The sequence below is a fragment of the Falco peregrinus genome, chromosome 2 (genome assembly GCF_023634155.1).
Source record: "Falco peregrinus isolate bFalPer1 chromosome 2, bFalPer1.pri, whole genome shotgun sequence".
NCBI lineage: Eukaryota > Metazoa > Chordata > Aves > Falconiformes > Falconidae > Falco > Falco peregrinus.
In genome coordinates this window covers 45,125,027-45,148,333 of record NC_073722.1, presented here as the reverse complement: position 1 = coordinate 45,148,333, position 23,307 = coordinate 45,125,027, and the positions used below count along the sequence as shown (strand labels likewise).

Genomic DNA, 23,307 nt, shown 5'->3' with positions numbered 1-23,307 from the left:
CTCATTTTGCTCTTTTTTTTTTTTTCTCACCAAAAGAAGCAACAACAAACCTGTGACAGTAAATTAGTAAGCTTCCCAGGTTCCTGTGTTTTCTAAAAGAGTGAAAAAGCACTATGGTTTTCCACACATCTGCTGTCCGTTTGGCAGCCCCTGCTGTGTGGCCACCTCATGGATGAGGAGGAGAGGGCTGGGGGTGAAGCGCCCACCCGCCCGGGTGGCTGGTGCTGTTCAGTTGCCTGCTTTGGGGGAAGGGGAGGGTCATATCTCTCAGACAGGACCCCCTGCGTGGGCCCCCTCTCCACTTTGGTAGTGGAAGGGCCAGAAAAAAACCCTTTTTTGGGGTGTGAGAGTCGAACTCTGCTGCCCTCTGACATCCATATCCCCCCCCCCCCCCCCCCCCCCCAGGGTCTGAGGCGCTGCCACCCCTCACCTCAGGGCCCGGCAGTGCCACAGGCTGGAGGGACTTGGCGAGGGAGGCCCATAGGCCTCACCCCGGGGGCAGCAAGGAGGGGCAGCATCTGCCTCAGCCACATGCCCCCTGCCAGGCCCTCCTGCCCCTCCACCCCATGGCCGTCCCTGTGTTTTGTAATGCCTGCTTCTGTGAGCCCAGCAAGCCCACCCCACGGTTCAGCCTCACAAGCTGCGGCCATGTTATCTGTGAGATCTGCTTGCAGAAAGGTAATGGCTGCTGCAGGCCCCGGGCGGCCCAGCCCTCTGCTTCAGGCCCAGCTCTCTGCTTCAGTGGGTCAGGCAGTGCTGGAGTGCACACATTTCTGACTTGGAAAAAAGAAAGGCCTGACCATTTCTTCTTGTTAACCAACTTTCTAAATTCTTGCTATCGATTTTCTTTAAATAGTAAAACCACCTGTGTCTGCCTCCAGATGGCTCTGGCTGGAGCAGTGTGGCTTTGAGAGCAAGCCTCAGACACAGAGAACTGGAGGCTTTAATAAAAGTTGAGTCTGCATGCTGATGATCCATGATTGCAATGTCAAAAAGACAAGATAGGATTCTGTTCTGTGTGATTTTGGAAAGGGCATGCTTTTTCATTAGTGAAAAAACAGTCTGCAAAACATAGGACTTGTTTATATTTTGCTAATAGTCTATAGACTTTTTAAATCTGAGTGTTGTCATGGAACACTAGAAGATTTTCAGCACCATTAGGAGGACTGGAGGTGATGTTTTGAACCTCTTCTGTGTTTTATGTAACGCCTGACTCATATTCTGGGATTCCTGTGATGTGCTTAGATGAAGATCTGTGGAAAAGACAGCAGAATAAGGAAGTTGCTTTTCAAAAGAAAAAAAAAAAAGCAGATAAATATCAATGTTTTTCCCTTTGAGGTCATGCCAGACACCCTGTTTTTTGTAAGGGCACACAGAATAAATGATCGATCTGTATTTCACAATTAAAATCTTTTAAATAAAAGTTTTCACAGGGTTGCTGTTGAGGAGAGAGGGTCATAAAATGCAGCCTCTAAATACAACTTTCAGGCTCCTAGAAACCTGAATGACAGCTTTCCTTTATGCCCTTAATATTGTTTGGCAGAACAAAACCTGAGACATTATACATTTTTTACTATGAATTCAATAATAATATAATCAGTTTTAAAAGGTATTTACCTTTTAAAGATGTTTATAAATGTTAATAGTTGGAATCCTTAGAAAGGAAGCAGCTAGCAAAATTGCCAATTATAAATATTGTAGTAATATGCATTTACTAGAAATATTTGCTATTAATTTCCAAGTAATCAAAGAGACATTTTAATAAATGATAACATTTTAAAAAGCTATTTGATTAATTTTTCACTAGTAAAATTCACAAGGTAAAATTAGTAATTCTTTGAAGTTAAGGTTTCATATATTTTATTGAGAGAGCCAGACTGGGCTCCACTCTAAAAAGTCGTGTATCTGGTTGACTCTAACTCATTAGTGCACTTAAGCATACGTTTAATTAAACCGGGCAAGTAGTCCTATTTAAATCAACGGAACTAAAAGTCACCTGCATTCAGTGACACTAATGATATTCATAAAATCATTTACATGAACGCTTATTTGTAGGAATAAGACCTGATGACATTCACATGCATTTTCCCTGTGCAACTGTGTGTAATGGTTATAGGATCAAATTCTTTATTCATGTTTATTTGATTTTCTTGTATAACTTGCAGATTCCCTCCACAAGCTCCAAACAGAGGTTTAGGCATTAAATTCTATTAAAAATGCATTCAATATCTATTCAGTTTGATGTATATTTTAAACGTGTCTTTACCTTACAGGCAAAAAAGATGAATGTTTGATCTGTAGAACTCCTTGTCGTACATTAGTCCTTTCAAAACAGGTAAATGAAGCTTTAGTATTGTATTACATTAATCTGTAGTTTGCTTAACAGCTGAATTATTTGCATGTGCAAAATACTTCCCTTTTATTTGCCAACTGTGACATGAATATTTACTGATGATAGGTTGGTAGACTTAGATACTTATGCACTATACAGCTTTTAGTTTTACAGATTTCTTCAAATAAAAGTCTATTGAGACTTTCCAAGTTTTCAGATTCTGCTGGACTGTAAATCACTCCAACCTTTTCAAGAAACACGACTAGCTACTGTGTAACATCAGTTTCCACATTTCAAAATGTGGAAAAATGTCTATTGACTTTGTCATTTGTACATCAGATAAAGTGGATTGTAGTAAGTTGTTTCATGTAATGGACTGAATTGAAAATTTGCATGGTGGCACATCAATGTTTTTCAAGTGTATTGGGGTTTTTTTCCCATTTTCTCTTAAGCTCAACTGTTTTCCTCATGGCTGTGTGATTAAGTGAGGATCTGAAATACTGTTTGGAATTTTTGTTATTCACCAGAGAATGGATAGCTTTTGATTCCCTTTCATGAGAAATCATTAGAAAGATTTAATTTTCACATTTCTCCCAGGAACCAGCTTCTCCTTAGCTGATTTCATAAATGGGTTGTGAAAACATTTATATGTTTTCCGTGACAACAGCTAATACATGAAGTCCTACAAGGCTACAAGGCAATCATGTATGTGAAATAGAGGACAATTTGGGACTAACCCTGAAGAGGTAACCTTGAAGAAGGCCATGATTCCTCTAGATATGTTTAAAACTGAGCTGATGTATCTCTATACAAAAATCTTTACCTCTGCATACTGTATATATAAAAGTAAAAAACCATAACATTAGATTTCATATTTATAAGCACAGACTCTTGCAGGACTGAAACAGGGTGAAGAAGATTATGTTACCAAAAATAAAAAATTACAGCAAAATAACAGAAAGCACACATAATACAAAGGAATAACGCACACAGTAACCAAAAAAACCTAAAAAGCCTCTCATAAAACTTCTAAAGGAGGTATTTTAATAAGCTTTCAATATCAGCCTACCCTGGGTAGAATTTTTGTTATTAATTTCAGTCACAGAATGATTTAGGTTGTCAGGAAACTCTGGAGGTCATCTTGTCCAAAACCTTGCTCGAAACGAAGCTGATTTTGAAGTTAGATCAGTCTTTTCTGATTGGCATTTCAACAGAACTTGATAATTTTCTTAAAAAAAAAAAACAAACCTTGGAGGAATTTAAAAATGCAATGATTGGGATACTAACAAAAATTTCATTAGAACCTGCCGCTGTTCTGGAGGACTGGAAGGAAACAAATTACCATATTCTTTTAAAAAAGACATTAATGATGATTGCTTAGCCTTGATTAAGAACAGATAAAATGATTGGAATGATAATTAAAGATGCATATAAAAAAGTCATGGCTCTATAATTCAGGAACCAGAGTGGAAATATACCTGGTAACCTTTATAAGCCTGATGCTATGGAAGAATTCCCAATGAGTAGGAGGTCCTATAAATGTGTTAGAACTCCTCATTAAATTGTATATAGGGGCAATCAACATCTACACTTTAAATATTCTCATCCTTACAGTAATGCATGCTTGTCACCTTTATATCTTATGATCCCCACTTGCTTTTTCCCAGAGGATGCTTAAGTGTTATGAGAAATCAGAATCTCACTGTTCATCATTTCAGAATATCATCTTAACATCTGCTACTCCTCCATGGAACAGATAAAATATAAACAGAGTTCTACAAACCTTTATTTCAAAGAGTTTACATCATCAATGAAGCTGGTTGGTTTTTATTATTTTCAGATCTGATAAGTATTTACAGCAAGGTCATTGCTTTGTTAGGACCCTAAATAGGTTTTTAGAGCTTGCCTCCTATGAATACATCTTAAAGATGCCAAATGTATTTTTATAAGTACATTGGTTTTTCTAGATGACTTTTTTTGTCTTGTTTGTATTTTCTTTACTTAAATACCATAGACAGACTGTGCTGTCTGTCTATCTGCTTTCCTCTTTCTCTGCCTGCCAATTCACCTTAACCCTGTGGAAATTTTTGAATGCTTTGGTTAATGTCAACCAAATTCAAAAGAGCAGAGGAACTCTCAATTATAATTAATTTCCTCCTGTGAGTTCTATAAAAATTAGTAGCTGGGGAAAGCAAGGAAAAGCAGTTTAGTTCCCCTGGTGAGAGAAATGCATGTACAGCTCATCAATAATCCAAAGTGCATTTGGCAGCCACATACACAATTCCACAGTAACCAAACAGTGCATGCCATCTTTGCTCAGATGAATTGCTATACAGAACATCAAAGTAGCTGATGTCAGATTATGGGGAACAAAAGATGTAAATCTGTTGCAAATCCAGGTTATTAATTTAGCTCCTCTCATAATTATTTTTCATACATATGAAACTCAATTCCTTCTTACTATTGAAAGTATGTAATATAAACACACATTGAATGTAGGATTGACAAATACAGCTGTTATTTAGTCTTGGATATTTGACTTCCCAGTAGTGTTATACTATTTCTGGAGTAGGTAGAGATATTGTCTCTCTCAATGTTTGTGCATTTCGAAATGGACCAAAGCCTAATTATTTTTTATTTCAATGCAATATTTTTAATTTAAGTGATAGCACTTATCTTTCTATTTTCTTAGTAGTGTAGAAAACTGTTGCTTCATTCACAGGTACTTATTTCTTTCAATGATTCACCCTTTTTAATTTTTTCAATTTTTTAAACTTTTTGAGATTCTTTAGTACTTCTGTGATTAATTTAGATTTTGCCTGCAACAGTTTCAGTTCTTTTTGACTGGATTTTGAAATGTGCTTCCTTACATAAATGATACCTTTTTTTCTGGCACAATCTTCTTTTATCATCTAGGTATGTTGGGATTGCTTTTGCTTTTTCATTTAACTTTTGGCTAGTTGTAAACCTATCTTCAATTATACAATCACAATATATCAAAGAGAACATTCCAGTTTACAGTTTACAGGTAGATGAAGTTTGGTTTTTGTGGGGCTAGATTCCTCATTTTAAAAAGCTGTTTACTGTTACAGTAGAAGGTAACTGAAATGTGATCACTGTTAGTTCTTAATATATAACTATTTGAGCTTAATACTATAACCGTTGTAACTATTTACTTGTATTTTGTTTGGTTTTCTAATGAATACATTGGAAATACATGTACACATGTATTCTGCATTAAAGTAGCAAATAAGTTATCTACCTTGCTATGTAGATTTGAGTAGATGTCCAAATGTCACTATAATTCTGAAATTCACATTATATTTTGTAACATTTCTTTCTCACCATAAATAATAAATATATCCTTATTGCAATGATAGCTTAGGTACAGTGCACTTACTCAGCATTTTCTAAAAATACAAGTGGCCATTTGTGAGGCTACATCATGATCTCTGATTAAAAGTCTTAGTCATAAAATACCTGAAAAATTCACCTGCCATTTTAGGGCTTTTATTCTTCTGCTAGGATAGCAGTTTGCTGTCTAAAAGGCAGGAGAGATAAAGGGATCCTAGTCAGCATTGGAACTATTCTAAAAAAAGGACTTTCAAACAAAACTGATTAAAAGATGCATCCATGTGGCTGGGGATGGTGAGAACCAAAAAGCCTGGAAAGGACTGCCAGAAATTTGGCTGTTGGTCTAAAGATTCCAGGGGATCACAATATCCTCCTTGAATGTCCTCTGGAAATTATTTCTTATTTACAATGAACATATATGTGTGTGATGTATTTAAACAAAAGCAGAAAGCCTTCCAGATGGTTAATAAGGGCATTAAATGAAACTGGGCTTGTTGTCAATTTCTGTATCATCCTACTCTTGATCTGTCCATTTTCTATTTATGTATATTGATCAGTTTAAGGAATGCTTCACAACATGCTTTATTTAATATAACTTGCAAATGAAAATGCTAACCTTGATATACTTTCTTTTCTTGGTAGACAAATCCTGATATTCAATCACTGTTCATGGGAATAGATACGTTATGCAAGAAATATGCAAAAGAAATAACACAGGTGAATCTGCCCTAAAAGTTTTTAACTCTATGAACTAATCAGCAACTTCTAATGATTTTTGTATAAATGAGAAAAACATATGAGTGAATGCTTGAAAATTAATGTATGCCCATTACCATCTTTACTCCCTTAATTCCACAGTTTCAGAGTTCTTAAGAAAGCATAAATTATTCATCACAATCACTGCTTCTGTTTTCAAACTCTCTCTGAGGACCACTACTCTGGTTATTTTAATAGTGTAAAATCACTTTCAATGTCATGCAATGAAAAATTAGATCTGCCAGAACCTTAAACATGCCCAGATAGTGTGCCCTAATCACAGCAATAAAAAGTTACACAGTGAAAACCTGAGCTGGCTAAAATCCTGAGCTGAATTCTTTGTCTCTCCCTTCCTTCTTTCCCCTCTTTTTTTTTTTTTTTTTTTAATCAAAACAGCTATGTTTTTTCAGATAAATGCAATGAATGATTCCAAGGTAAATCCAAGGTAAATTTCCTCCCTGCCTTCTGTAAACTCCAGGCAGGATCCCTTCCTTCAGGCTTAGTTTCCAGCCCAGAGCTTTAGTAGCTGTCTGTGTTAAAAGTATACATATAAACTCCCATTGTCTTCTCATTTTCTGCATCTTTTAATCTTGGCTTTGGGACCCATCCTTGTCCTTGTCCTTCTTACTGAGCATTTCAGTGGTGTTTTCACCTGCTTTAGGTTGAACTGTAGTAGTACATTGTCCCTGAGCCCACCTGCAATCTTCATTGTATATTTTCACCTCCCCTGGACTGGTACTTGTTTGATCTTGTGGTGAGCTTCCTGATCCAGCAGAAAAGTAACCCAGGGAAGATCACCTGCTTTCTTCCATGGTGATTATGGATTCACATTTGCTCTACTCTATGCTTTACAAACTTCTCCCAGGCTGAGCATGGTCCCTCTCCACACTCCTTTGAAGATGTATACAGGTGACACAATGTAAACAAGAAGCCTTCCTCTGTCCTTCCATACACACTTTTTAACAGCAGGTGTGATGATCAGCAGTTATTCTGAAAACTGAACAGATTTAGACAGCTATACTGTGCACCACACAGGAATACAAACTTCCATAATATGTCAAAGAAAGGAAACAGAGGACATGATGTCAAAAGACTAAGGTGGGTTTTCCATAGTCTGAGATAGCCTATGGGAAACATATTAAAGTGTAATTAGAGCATTAAGGTATGTTCAGAACTTCTAACAGTATCAAAAGACATAAAAGCATCTTGTGCTCTGTTAGGGCAAAAGTTTGTTACAGAATCAAAGGATTGTGTGGGTTGGAAGGGACCTTAAAGACCATCCAGTTCCAACCCCCTGCCATGGGCAGGGGCACCTTCCACTAGACCAGGTTGCTCAAAGACCCATCCAGCCTGGCCTTGAACACTGCCAGGGAGGGGGCATCTGGGGCTTCTCTGAGCAACCTGGTCCAGTGTCTTGCCACCCTGACAGTGAAGAATTTCTTCCTAATATCTAATCTAAATATATCCTCTTTCAGCTTAAAGCCTTTACCCCTTGTCCTGTTGCTACCTGACATTGTAAAAAGTCACTCTCTAGCTTTCTTGTAGGCCCCCTTCAAAAGCTTTTGGTGGACATTTTCCCCCCATTTAATCGTCAAGTTGTTTTCTGAATATTTAGCATCTATCACATAGTATGGAAGGGAGATCCACAGGTTATACACTGTGTGATGATGATTTCCTTTTTTGGGTTTTAACCTGCTACCTGCTAGTTTTATTCAATACTCTCGAATCCCACTCTAGAGGAAAAAAATGTAACCATTCCCATGCACTCCATCTGTGCTAATCATTAGTTTTAGACGGCTAATGCATCCCTTCTTCAATAGTCTTTTTTTTTCAGCCATGAAGACTCATATTCTATGTGGTCATTCTTTTACTGAAGCTCTTAAATACCTCTGATTAATCTGAACTGTTTCCAGACCTACTATATCCTTTCTGAGATGTTAAGCAGACTCAGGATATTGTACCATACATTCTTAAAGTGGAATAATGATGGCCCCTATCCTATTCCTTTTTTTAACCACTTCTAAGACCTGATTTACTTTTTTGAATGGTACTGAGCACTGAACTGACATTTGAACAGATATGTCCTTTATAGACTCAAGACCTCATTTCTGAGTGGTGGGAGGCAGCTTAGAGCCATTATTTTCTGAGTGGCTGTTTCTTCCATCAGTTCTTCTGAAGACATTTCTGATCCTTTGATGAGTATTCAGTGGGAACTTCCCAGGCTCTTCTACAGTGAATAAAAGTAATCATTTCAATTAGATGCTCCGCTATGGGTTTATGTTCTCACGAATGTTTCTTCTTGGTTCTCTCTATCCCTACACATTTTCTGGCAGTTTTCTTACACGTGAGAAGAAAGATTTATTAGTAACTTGCCTATTTTAATTTGTTCCTCAAGCTCTTGTCTTGCTTACCTTGTATGTTTTTACTTTTAACCTGTCATAGTTTATGATCCTCATTTGGGCACAAGAAGTGCTTACACACCACCAGACAGTGTGTCTAACAATTATTTTTTAATTAACAGGATATTTTTACAAGGCAAGTTATAATTGCCAGTAAGACACATTACTTTTTATGTTGCCATTAATTTTATGTGTTTGCTTAGAACTAACGAATAAGAAACACCGCAGCTACACTGGCTTTCTGATGTCCTTTACTTTGTTAGACAACACAGTGTTAAAATACAAATTCAGTGAAATAAATCTACCAGTTCAAGGGTAGGCCATACTAGATCAAATGAACGTTATAATACTTTCTTTATCAGTGATTATAACTTAGAATGTTTTGTCACAGAGGATTTAAAGAAGATATGTTAAATGCTTATTAAAATATAGAAGAATTTGAATACTGTGAAGTTGTTCTCCACTTTTTTGCTGAGGTTGTGTGAATATTACTAGGTGAAGGCTGATAGAACTGTATTTATTTTTAGATTTCAGAATTTCAAGAAAAACACCGTAAACATTTATTAGCATACCACAGGCAAAAGGTAACTCTAATTGTGATTTCTTATTTTCATTGCTTATATTTGCCTTGTTGCTTTGGTTTATTTTTAGATAATATGTAGAGGAATGAAGGCAGTGGGTTGATTAGCATTGATAACATGCAGCTGTGGCCTTGCCTCAGAGGCAGTGGGTTGATTGACATGGATGATGTGCAGGTGTAGCTCATTCCTGATAAGTAGTTAAATAGCCCTGAGGATGGGGAGGGAAGGATGGGTTGGGTCAAATGGAGAAAGTGTAGTGTGGCCTGACCTCTGGAGGAAGGAGATACAGCACAGACAGTAGAATTGTGACCAATGGTAAAGCCTCGTTGCAGTCTACTAGTTTGATTGTGCTGCAACAAAAATATATTCACCTTTTAGTGGAATACTTACCATAATTTATCAGTGTTGCTTTGTTTCTGTCATTATAAATACCAGTTTTTAGTTGTTTAAAATATCTGAGGACTTTATCAATTATGTTTTGTATTATTTTATTAAATAATAAAAGGGTTTATTAAATAAAAACAGATTGTAGTTGTGGGGTGGCCAAGATTACATGGACAGTCAAAGGGCAGGGAGAGAATAAATGAATTCACTGTATGGCAAGCTGTGGAGGAGAAAGTGGAAGAGGCAGGGAGAGACTGGTACTCGGATTATAAACCTAGAGGAAAAGAAGACTAGGGCTGACACAATAAATGAGAAGCTTGAGCAATAGAGAATAAGACTAAGGCCTAGTACCCTGCATTAGGGGTAGCTCAATAGAAGGAGCAAAATTAATTATTCTGCAGAGAATATGTACTGAACTTGTGACTATGCCTCTTCCTCTGTAGGTTGGAAAGAAAATTTAATTTTAATTTCTGAGATGCTTCTAAATGATAAAATAGTTGGCTGTTTCATTCATTTCTAAGGACATGGTCAGGTACATTACTTACAGCTGCTTGGAAATACCGGTGAATCAACACATCAGTAGGCGCCCTATGTATGAAATGACAGATGGAAACTCATATTGTTGGTCAGTTGTCTGTTTTGTGTGTGAGGAGAGCGTCTGATACAGTTCTTTCAAGGTTCTGTCCTGCTTTCAAAGCCAGGCAATGGAGATACCCTGATTTTATTCCCCTTTCTAATGTATTGTACTAACTTGAGATAGTAAAACTGAAACATGTAGGCAAAGTAAAATCAAGTTCTTAACAGAATTTTGCATAAATAGAAATGTTATCTCCAAAGAATCTGTGCAGAGTGTGGATACTTTTTGATGGTAAGTTTCTAAGTTATTCACTGCTGAGATATTCATTTAAGAGTGGTTGTAAAATACTCAAGGACACTGCTTGACCTAAGGAAGGTGTTTAGGTGACAATACAGAAACAGGTGAAGATTTAGTTCGTTGCTATTTCAATGGCATGCTGTTTTGGGTGTTTCTGTTGTGTTGTCCATTCTATGAATTTGTTAGTATTTTAAAACTACTTGCATTGGATTGGGGTCAGAAGAGTCTGGTTGTCTGAAATACGCTGTATGCAGCTATGGCTAGCACCGGTGAAGCCATTTTGGTAGAGAAATGGTTTGACAGTGAGGCTGAGGTGAGCAAGGAAGAGTAGAGTTTCCCTGTGCAATGATATACCCATCTCCTTCCTGTGAGTTTCAGTTAGCAATGCTCCCTCTTTCAGGGCTACAGGGGGGAGTCTGAAGGAACTGGGGAAGGCTAGGTCACAGCTGGCAGAGGCACACAGGACGAAAGAGTGGGAATAGATGCTCACACTCAGGGTTATAATCTCCATTTGAGTCTTCCAGCCACTGGCTTTGAGATAAAGGTGAGTGGGAAAAGGACAGAGCAAGAATGATTTACAGTATAATCAATTTGGCAAATGGCCAATCCCTGGGGAGTTGAGGAAGCACAAATCTGCCTGTGACACAAGTGTTTCTTCCTGCCACTCTCCACTCTGCAGATCTTGGTCTTTGGAAAAGGTGGAGTACTGCACGAGGAAATTCACACCCAGGCTCTCACACTTGCCCATCTTTGTGGTCTCCTTCCTCCTTGTCACTGTCAACCAACAGCTCTTATGACCTTGATAGAAACTTCTTTACTGTTATTTCTATGAGTTGTTCAGATACTGGGGTACAGATCATGGTGTGTGGTGTGGGCACTTATGTCCTTATTCCTGGCAAGTCTAGACCCTGTGTTGTGCTAGGACCCAAAGGTGTTGAAAACCAAATAGTTATTCACCTTTAAGGTGTTTTGGCCTTAAAATGACCCAGTCTTGCAGAGTGACAGGGTAAAGTACACTCTTGCTGACATCTGTACTGGTTACTTTCTTAATTAAAACTAATTCTCACGTCAAGGAAAAAAAAAAATACAAAAAATCAGATCTTATGTAAATTTGATTTTGTCTTTAATCTGCTTTGCAAAGTTTTACATCTGCAAAAAGAGAATAATATTGCCCATAAACAACATGATTTTATAAAGGTGTATCAGGTAATGATATTAAAGAATTCAAATAATATTATGAGGAGAAGCATGAAAAGTTAACGTGAAAATTTATAATTTGTCTTCAAATCAAAATATGAAAAGTGTGAAGTAATGAAGGACTAAGGTCACACAATGGTAATTAAATATAAAATATAGATGCAGTATTGAGACTATTGAATGAATTTTTACATCCTTCATAAAATATAATGTATGATCATGTAATGGAAGACTGTAAAAAATACACATACTAGGGAGCTGACCTAATGTTCTTGACCTTAATGTTCTTTAATTTTGCAAGCTCGTAACATTCTTTAATGGAGATATTTTTGGTTGTGTCTATAACATGAAAGGAAATACTCTTCACATGAGCGTATTACAAATAGATACTCTAAAAAACTGAATAAATTTTGAATCTGAAATGACAAATATAGGAAAATGTTATCTGGTATTTTGTATAGTTACTGGTATTTTTCCAAATAATTCCATATTAAAAGGCACATTACTTTTATAGCAGATATGGAAAAGAGGAAGAAAAATATAAGCAAACTATTTTTAGGCCCTTTTCTTAGTATTCATTTATCCAATATTACTAGCACACTTAACAAAAGGTAGTCAAACTAAGTCTGTAACTGCCAAAAAGAAACAACATTTTCAGACTGACTGTTCAATGGATCCATATAACAGCTATAGTCTTGCCCAATCTAAGATTAAAACCAAAAGAAAACAGCCTTTCAACACTTTAGAATACTGTTGTATGAAGATGAAGTTGTGTGTCACACAAATTGATTTTGTTTAAATCTATGATTATCTCACAGACAGTAAAGTTGGAAGAATCTCTCAAGAAAGTAACACAACAAATGCATCAGATACAACGGTAAGATGTTTAATGCAGCAAAAGTAAATGAGAAATAGTCTTTGTAATCAAACAACAATATGTTTAATTTGTAAAAATAAAAAAAGTCATGCTTTGTTTGCCTTTCTCATATATTGTGTTGTATAAATAGAAGAAGCATATTTTTACAGAAATTGTAAATTACAGTACAGTGATTTCTGTCATCAGGTCCATTTTCTTCACATTTATCAAGCCTGTCAGGAAGGAATCCTTTTATTTTTTAATACAAATAATTCAAAGCATTTACTTTAAAAATGAACTTTTAGAAATTCATATCGTACGTGTATTCTGTTTTAAAATTTTTATTTGCATTTACATGAACGTGTTTGTGGTTTTTTTTTTTAATAGGCTTTCCAGCATCAGCCTGGAAAGTACTATAACATTTCCTAGTATCTATCCCATTTACAAAATTATCAGATTTTTGTAACATGATTCTTATCTTTTCTGTTTCTAGTAGATATCGACTTATTTTAAATTAGTCTTTTTTCACAAATGCATCAGAGACAGCCAAGAGGTAGCTCATCATTATCTCCCTGCACATAAATTGATATAAATTAATCTTTTAATCTCATTTATTTCCAATTTATAGCCAAAGTTCTTATGATCCTTATGTGCATTCTGTGTTATTACTTTTAATTTAATTAAATTTTATTTCAATTATTTGTTTGAAAATAGCAAATTTTTAAAGTCATTATGTAGTTCTCAATACTGATGTAACTTTCTATCTTCAGAACTTCCTGTCTTCAGGTTTCACAAACTGGGCTATCCCTGAGTCATCAGGGAGTGTATTAAACAGGATCAGTTGCAAGACTAAACTGAAGGGGACATCACTAGTAACATTTCTGCACTCTCTTCACCCTTTTCTGTTGTTTCCCTTGTAATACTATTTGTGCTATACTCTACCCAAATTAATTGCTCTTATCTCTGCTTTAAAGTCCACATGGCCTATACGGTACTCATGTTTAAATTGAATTAACACACAAAATGTACTATCTTACTACTGTTTTAAAATATCTGCTTACATAAAACAAATAAACAAGATATCAGACATCTACTGTGATCCACCTATGGTGAAATCACTACATTTTCTATATAACATTTGTTTCTATGTCCTATTTTATCCTACCCATTTTCTAAGATTTCAGAAACTACTGGCAAAAAACCCTAACAGTCTTGGTCTGCTTTTGCCTTTTAGTGAATATGGGTGTTAAGAGTACATAGTGTATAGTTACAATGTACTTCTCACTATGGATCTATCTTCTTAAGAGAAGCCCTTCATGAATGCCCCTTTATGAATACCAGTGATCAAGGATGCTGAAATCTCCTTAATAAGCCAGTTCATGAAGCCAGCAATTTAATTGCAAAATTTTGTTGATCTTTATTCCTTTTCTGTGTTTCATCAGTATAGACTTTCTTTTGACTCTGATGTGCACCTAATATTGTAATATGGTCTCTTATGATATGGTCTCTTAGTGTAATATGACTGAAAGCAAAAGAATGTGAAGGAAACTATGTAAGTGGTGGATTGTCATAGATTGTCATCCACAGCCTCCTTTTTCTTGATTACATCTCAAATAAATAGCATCTTGGTTATACCAAATACAGAGTTCTTACTGAACTTCAGATTTTTCACAGTTCTACCAAGATAGCGTGAGCTAGGGCTTCTCCTTGCATACCCAGTAGACATATTCCTCCTATTTATGGTTATTGGCAAAGCTATCAGTTTTACGTAGTTGTTGGTGAATAGCATAAATATGCCAACATTTCCTTTGAAAACTAGATTTTTTAAAGTTTGGGAAATGTATAGATCAAAACGAAACTTTTTGGCTCAGCTGCAGTTAATACTTGTATTTTAACATCTGTTGTTCCATAAAATACTTTGCCATAATGTTATCCTAAATTGGTATTCTTGGGCATGTAGTGACTGATAGAGACATTATGATATAAAGAAGAAGGTAATAGCTTATCAAATAGATGGTTATTTTGCTTCATGGTAAACAGTGCCGTGTTAGAAACAGCTAATGATGGATAAAATGCTTTGATTTTGTGCTTTATGGACCAGCTAGACAGAAGAACTAACCAAACCAGCTTTCAATCTATATCTGTTGTTTCTTCTGTTTTCCCATTAGTATGAAGCCTCCTGAACAAACTACACAACTACCATTTTCCAGTACAAGTAGAAATCCACTTTCCAGTAAGAAGTGTTGGTTTAAGATACTGACTATGGAAAACTTATCACTGGATATAGCTATGTTCTAATATTAAATTTATTAATGACTTTAGTTCCTTCAAGAAAACAGAATGATTGTTCCTCATGTTCTCTTCATCCTAGTCATCCTTCTGCTTCTGAAATGTAGGTACAAATCTGTTGTCAATGAAAATCTTAACATAGACAATATATTTCATACACAAAACTATTTTTTTGTAATGAATTTAAAATAACTTTTCTGATTTTGTGTTTTCTTTCTGCAAACTGTGTAAGTACAGAAGAATTGTGGAGGGTCTTATTTATCCAAGTGTACATAATAGCTACTTGTATACATTGCCTTTGTACTCACTGGAAAAAATTCTAAGGCATGATGCACCTTATCCTAAAGACTTTCTGGATAGATAGATTGATTAATTAATGAGGAACTCTTCCCACTGACTGTAGGAAAAAAATTAATGACTTGTACAGACACCTGTATGTACATTGTAGTTATCTGAAGTTAGATGGGATGAACTCCAGTAAGGCTGATTAAATTTATATAAATGGACCATACAGCTTGCTCAAGCTAACAGATTTCTATACCTGTGACTGTGGCTTTATTTTTTATAAAATACAAAATTTCAGAATGCCTTCATTTTGGAGAAAAGTGACAAATATATAAATATGCATATATATTCCAAATTAAATATCAGAATAACAATGTCATTCATAAAATAACTTTCTCTGTAAATGTCTAAACCAAAGTTCAGAATCAATTAATAGTTTTTTCTTACTGCTACTGGGATTTGGAACAAGTTCTAAATACTCTTATGTGTTATGCATTATATATTATGCTTTTCCATTATTAGTAAAATCTAACATGAAAATATAATTTTAGTCATAAAGAATGTGTTAATTTTATGAGAATGTCATGCGTATTTTCACCTTTATTATAAGAATGGAGTCAATGGAGATTGATCCTGTACCTTCACCAATGAGGAAAGTAAGTGACGTTTGTATGTATGTTTACATAGATATATATATGCTTTTGATTTCTTGTGCTCTGTTAATATTGCAAAAAAATATGATTCCCCTCCCACATTCAAAACAATTCTTATTTACTTGCTGATTTCAGTTATGCTTGATTATTAGTAGAAGTCAGACACTCCTGAAAAAGGACCCAAAAGGGAATAAATCACAGCATTGATTTCTGGAGTTACATTCTCCACATGCCACATACAGGCTTTTACATTTCTGATGCTAAATTAAATGGCAAATTCTTGAAATCTCAGTATGTTTATATTATTAAAATGTTGTAACTGTTTCCAAAATGAATGTTGTTAATACATGAAAATGAGAGTTGCAATTAAACTTAAGTTCTAATATATTAAGAAATGGAAATTTGTGTAAGGTTTCTACCTTTACTAGTCCTCATGTCGATGTCTGCAGTGCAGATCTGTGCTAGCATCTCAGGTTTTCCATTATAACCTACGAATTAGTATGTGTGATTCATCTCATTCTAAAGGAAACTTGTTGGTCTCATTCCTGTTTCTCTTCCTTGACCACAAAGGGAATTTTGGGGGATCAATCTGGGTGCAAACAATGCAGATATCTGAAGTTAGAAGAGGTGAATCACATGGCACTCTTCAGATCACACTGATTTTCAAAACATTGCTGAAATTTCATTTATGATGGATAAAAGTGTTTTGGTTTTTTTTTAAGCCACAAATCAAGCCAGTCGTTATCTTTCACCTTTCATAAACAATTTTGTTTGCTGCTTGAGCAGGTGATCTTGCTTCCACCTAGGCTCAGGAGATCAACACATGTATAGTACCTTCATATGTTAAGAAAAAACTAGGTGTAGAAGCCAACGGTCTGAAAGCAGTGCTAGAACCTGATATTTGAGTAGGGAATCGCAAGCTTTGAATGACATCTCTAAGATGAGAAGAAGGCAGGAGCTTTTCACTGTATCAGTATTCTGATTAGGAGAGGTAACATCCAGGAACAGATACTAACTTAAGAATGGGATCTCAGCACAGAAAATGTGTCTGATATTTTTCTTATCTGAATGTGACAGAGAGGACTTCTTGGAATACAACTAAAAGACATGTACTCCCACCACCAACCACCCCACAGAGCTCTAAAAAATAATAACTTAATTCTAAGGTTTTGCATTTTAGGGTTATGAAAAAAACTGGCAGCTGAAAGCACCAGAAATCTGCAGGCTTTACAGACCTTAAAAATGTAACAATATCACTTAAAGTATCTTCATTATTAACATACATATTACACTGTAATTAATACCTTGCCATTCATTTAGCCTGAGACACCAACAGGTCCAACAAGATTATCATTAATAACTCCACCACAAGATGGACGTATGGGTGAGTAAAAGTAAAATTTATAACTGGATAACATTTGCATTACATTAAGAGCATTAATGAAGTAAAATGCATACATTAGCAATTTACTGAGTAAACTTGAATTGTGTTAAGGTATAAGGAACTTATCATGTAGACATCATTCCAGCAGATGGGAAATGGTTAAAAATTAAGAATGAAGTAAGTCTTCCTAGTACTGACCTACCCTGTTGTGTAAATAATTACTCGTAAACAAAATGATTTTTGCTGAGCAATCATAGCTAATGTTTGCAAAGAAAATACTGTAATGATGTGTATGGTTGAACAGAACAGGCATACTTGCAATATATGTTGTTGACCCTCTATCAACCTTCATAATTACATTTGTTTATAGTTACGAGAGATTAACATTGTCCATAATGTCATGTTAAAAACCACATGAAAAGAAGGGGGGAAACAAAATGAAAGTAACAAAGATATTTCATTAAAAAGCAAGGTAATTAATTTGAGATCAAGAATTTCTTCAGAAAGGTGATTTATTTTTTTCTTTTTCACCATAGGACTAATAGAGTATAAGACATTTTATCTGCTTGTGCTTCCTTTCATTCCTGGCCTGTTGCAGAGCTTGGGTTACACTGATGTAAATAAGTCATGAATAACAGCCTACTGAAATTAATGCAGTCTCCATGAGTACTGTTTATTTGTGAGGAGTTCCCCAGAATTCCTAATGCTCTGCAAGTCGACCATTTACATGTCCATCTCATTCTTGATTTTACATTCAGCATGTTTCTGTAACAGTCCATTTCAGGCAGTATTTCACTTGGCTTCAGCAGTTAATAGAGTCCATCTCCAGCCACATAAGGAACTTTTAGCACTCTTGTATTTTCACATGGTGCAAATGTCCCAAAATGAAGACAAATACAATTGCAATGCAATTGTAATGAAGGAGAAAAAAATTGCTTTTTCTATGTTGTCTGATTTATATATTCAGATCCTTCCTAAATGCATGCTTACCTATAAATTTATGAATAACAAGATAGCAAGAGTTGAGGTCGACTGTTTTTTTATTGTGTCTAAATATAAATAGATATTTAATAGGATGATAAAATCATATGTAGAACAGTTATGTGTTCAGCACATTTCAGAATCAGCCCATGAAGTTTTGCAGTGGGCAAGACAGCATACTTGCAAAAGTAAGGGCAAGTAGAAACAGTGATTTACTGTTGCACTAAAGAAAGTTTCTCTCTCCGAGATGGACGGGGCAAAAAAGAACAGCTGAAGAGCTGGAGTACCTCAGCAGAGCTATCTTGATAGTCTAATAGTAGTCTAATAAATGAGAGAAGGTGAAAGAAACAAACATATATGTTTAATTTGAAAAAGATTTGCAGGAATGGTGCAATATTATGTTTTCATGACAGTTAAGCTCTAAGTAGGATTAATCTGTTGAGACTAAAGACAACTTTTCACCTTTACCATCTGCTGGAGTGCTGCTGAGATCTATTGATAGTTTTCACTTTTGCTGGATCTTCCAACAAGAGGTACTGTAAGACAACTCATACCTCAGCAAATGTTTTGTCTGTGCTAAATTTTAAAAACACGTTATTAATTTTTAGGGGTATTTTAATCCTTTTCAAGTGACTTTATTTTGTCAGCCAATTCCTTATCTTTCATTGTCTATGGTAATTGTGTACTATTTTTCATTCTTGAATAAATCAATCATGAATTTGTCCAAAATAACGCACTTAAAGTACCAAACTTTGTTTCCAAAGCTCTCTCTTAAGTAAAATGGGTAATTCATGTTGGTCCTGTTTCAAAAATTTGATTCTTACAGGTAGTGTATCCTACAGAAGTTCTCAGTCATCTGGATTAATGTCAAGTCAAAACAGTAGGGCAGGATCTACAAGGTAATTAAATACCTTTCCAACATGTTACTGTCTCCTATTTTGTTTTCCATAATTTCTCTTGTATGTCCTGTATTAATCTGTACATTTAAAGGTTATATTCTATATCTGAAGAAATATTATTTTGCAGGCTAGCTATTACCTATACAAATGTGTTATTGTTGGAATCTTTTATTTTGAAATCACTTTCTTCAAAATTGTGCAGAGATAATCTGAGTTCCTGTAGCTGTGAACATATACAGTCATGGTGCTTTTATACAAAGGGTAGTAAATTTATAGTAGGGAAGTGCAACAACATGTCTGCTTTATAATTCTTCTAAAAATCAGAGATGACAACACAATATCTACACAAGAGCTATTCTTTGAATAACCTGAGCATCTTAATGCAGTGTGTAGCAGGTGTTTCAGGTTTTCAATCTGAACATTGAAAATGCCTCTAACTGTAAGAATTAGTAACATCAAGAAAAATCTTGGAATGGCTCCAGAAAAAGTACTTTTGTTCTCTATGATCATTTAGCCAAAAATATCTTCCCAGCACAAATTTAAAGTACATAACAAAATACTTCTTTCCATCTCTGATTCTCATATATTTTCTCCTTCTGCTTTTTAAAATATGTAAAAATCCCAAAGAAGTGCAAATCTGATAAGGAATGTGTAGAACACAACAATTTATGGCATTTTCTATTAAAGTATTAGCACTATGAATTTAAGTGGTTTTGAAATCTCTTGTACTATGAAAGTAGCCTCAAATCATATCCATGAATTAATGTCATTAACAGAACCACACCTATAAGACTACCGCATAGTGGATGTTCACTTACGTCACCATCTGGATCACAAAGTAGCAGATGGGGGTCATGGGCTACTTCTGATTTCAGAACCCCTCCTTTGTATCCATTTACATCACCTTCCCCACAGCCATCTGTAACAAGACAACCAATCACCATCTCTGGACTTCTGCAAAGACAACATTTAGGCAAGTATATTTTATGAAATAACAACATTTAATGCCTCCTGAAAAATTTTCACCGTAACACATGCTTATTACTTATTCACTGGAAACAGCAAATAAGAAATAAATTAAGCAACACAAAAATGATATTTCAAACTTGGAAATAGGCTATCAGCAAAATATGAAAATGTTGATGTTTATGACCAGTATTGTGCCTTAGTCTTCTGTGTGATAGAATATTTGCTGTAAAAATATATTCTTGCTTCACCTCAGAATGATATTTTAAAAGAGATTTAAATCTGATAATGTCCATAATTGTTTTCTAGAAAAAGTATCAGTTCTAAATAAATCAACACATATAATAATTCGCAAAAACTAATCTTGCAACAAATGTCAAGTAAGGAGTGAAGAAAGACATGAGTGGAGGAAGTAAAGTGAACTCAGTGGGAGTCATAGCAAGACAGAGATAATAAACAAGAGTCCTTTAATAAAGCATAATAGTTGACACATGGGAAAGAAGGAGGAAAAATGTCTATAATGAAAAGAATGAATGGGAGACGGTCCCTGTGACTGAATTGTGTGTTCTAGAAAGTGGGTGACACTTGACATCTCACTATGTCCAGCAGAGAAAAAATTAACATAAAAGGAAACTGCAATATTCTGAGAGAAAGAAGTGAAGTATTAGTCACCTGTTATTAGGAACTAGAGAATATTAATGGAAAGGAGCAAATGAGTGAACTCATTCTGCAAATGAACAATGGATAGGGAATGAGCAGATGAAGAGGCAGAGAGGAGGAAGGAAGATGTATTAAGCAATAGGAAAAAAAGGTGAGGATATTAAAAGGGTTAGGAGTAGAAAAGGAATGCAGAACAGTGCATGGGACAGAAAAAAGGCTATAGAGGAAGCAGACTAAAGAATTTATTAGAATGGCGATAAGAATGCAGAATATTAGTGTGAAAGAGGAAGCAGGATGGACCAAAGGAAAAAGATGAGAAGACAGTAAAGGCCATTTTTTTCCTATGAAGCAAGAAAAGTAGAAAGGAGATGGTCTGGATAGTTAAAACAAACAGACCAAACAAAAAAGCAAAGAATAAGGAAATGTTGGGGAAAAAATTATAGAAGACAAAAGCTTTTTCTAGTCTTTTACTGTTATGTTTTATAAATATTGTTATTTATAGCATTCTACTTCCCTGTCATGTGCTCTTTACCTTCACAGTCTGGGAGAAAAGGCTTAGATTATAATTATGATCATTTTTCGCTTGTGATTTATACCATATTCTGTACAATATTAACGTAATTTCTTTTACAACTACCTATTATCCCATTCATAGATTTCAGGAGTAATCTTCCCAATTCCATGATGTCTTTTTCCAGTCCTAGTGCTGTTCTCTCATTTGCCATGTTTCCTGTCTCAACTTCACATTTCTTAGAGAACTAGCTGTCAAGACACCCACATAAATGTCCACAAGTGACAGTAAAAAAAGAGGTAGTCCATGGTATTATTTGCTGAGTGCAGAATAAGGCTAGCAAAAGTAGCTGAGCTGCATAGAGACCAGCCCAAGAAGGATATGGAAATGCACTTGGGCAGATTAATTCATAAAATCATGGAATCATGGAACAGCCCAGGTTGGAAGGGACCTTGAAAGATCATCTGGTCCAACCTTCTGTGAGAAAGGGAGCCTAGATGAGTTTGTCCAGCATCCTGACCAATCACATCTTGAAAACCTAATTCTTCATATTGCAGAGTTTATATCACAAGTGAAATCTTTGTTATTTACATTAAAAGGATAATTCACTATAAAGCATTTTTCAGTCCATATTAATAAATGTGACCTTTCTATTCCAAGAGTAACACATCCCAAGCAGTTTTGAGATCATGAAACTTAATGAAACCAAAACAAGACATTATAAGAAATTCACTCGTACTCAAGATATGAACGCTTATAGTTTGTAGAAGCTTACATCATAACTGGCTTTTTTTTTGTGGAATTTGTGGACAGTGATACAGCATGTGAAATAATGCACAAACCTGATAGAATCTGTAAATACTGTAGTAGAAATCAAAGTTAAAATAAAGCAGCTATATTGAACTTACGTATTAGTCAACTTTGAGCTGTATGTTTACAGGTTAATTGCAGTTCATATGCAGAGCAATGCTTTTGGCATTCACTTGTGTAGCTGAAACTGGAATATAGCAAAAATGCTTTTAGGGAAAGAGAAACCAGTTCTTTTATATAAATACAATTATTATTATTTAGATTCATAAAAAGAGCTCCAGAAAAGTTCTCATCAAAATGTATGGATTTAGTTCTAATTGTTGATAATGGTTCCTTTCTCTCTTCCTTGAATAAGTTTACATGAATAAAGTTTTCCTTTAGTGTGACTAATTTTTTTCCCATTTGCACTTGTATTCTTATTGTAGGATCGACTAATTTTGGAGGACATTCAACAGAAAGATAAGCAAACATCTGTGAGTTGTTTTGGTTAATAAGCATCTGGAGAAGCCCTACACAGACTTCGGATATCAAACTATTTGTAATTTCTATGAAGTGTCAAAATGGAATAAAACAGCTAACCATTCAGCATTAATAATGTATTTAAAACATCACTGATCTTCCTGGTTAACATCTATGGTAGTTTTGAACAGGAGTACAAAATCCTTGTGCCACTCTTAGAAATTTTGGCTTAAAATATATCGTATAAATAAACAGTCTTTATTAACTAAATGTTAAAACGGAACATGATTATTTATTCAATGAGCATTTTTTGCTGTGAATGCATTGAGCTGCAGCAGAACTCTGTTTTTAAATTTTTGCATCTGTACAGGATTAGAAATGACCCTTAGTCCTAAAAAACAATTAATTTATGGATTTTTGATTCCACAATTCTAAACCTTGGTTCGTACTCAATAAATTATTTTGCTTGCACTGTTGTAAAGGGGTAAGGTTTGAGAGATATTACATTCTAGCAGGCCCTGTTGAGCTCATAATACATTATCTATTCCACACTCCAAGATATTTACCGTCTGATTTAGGTAGAATGGTTTCTTCCCCAAATGGAATGAAATGGGGAAGCTGGGATGAAGAGATAAACCACAGTGGAGACTACCTTTACTCTCATACAGGAATAGCAA

The 23,307-nt window shown here is 35.2% G+C and overlaps 1 protein-coding gene across 1 annotated transcript; it reads left to right on the top strand.

The window, feature by feature from the left end:
• The first annotated feature begins 566 nt into the window (after positions 1-566).
• Positions 567-22,634, top strand: RNF212 (ring finger protein 212). The gene is made up of 12 exons (XM_005229845.1): positions 567-678; positions 2,274-2,335; positions 6,329-6,403; positions 9,369-9,425; positions 12,696-12,754; positions 14,902-14,966; positions 15,056-15,125; positions 15,918-15,963; positions 17,281-17,344; positions 19,152-19,224; positions 20,001-20,197; positions 22,597-22,634. Exons 1-12 carry the CDS (start codon positions 567-569, stop codon positions 22,632-22,634), a joined length of 918 nt encoding a protein of 305 aa, XP_005229902.1.
• The last annotated feature ends 673 nt before the right edge of the window (positions 22,635-23,307 follow it).

Excerpts from the sequence above, each read along its gene's own strand:
- RNF212 (XM_005229845.1), top strand. The coding sequence starts at position 567 with ATGGCCGTCCCTGTGTTTTGTAATGCCTGCTTCTGTGAGCCCAGCAAG. Across the intron at positions 679-2,273 it reads TGAGATCTGCTTGCAGAAAG|GCAAAAAAGATGAATGTTTG; the intron begins GTAATGGCTGCT and ends TTTACCTTACAG. Across the intron at positions 15,964-17,280 it reads TACCTTCACCAATGAGGAAA|CCTGAGACACCAACAGGTCC; the intron begins GTAAGTGACGTT and ends CCATTCATTTAG.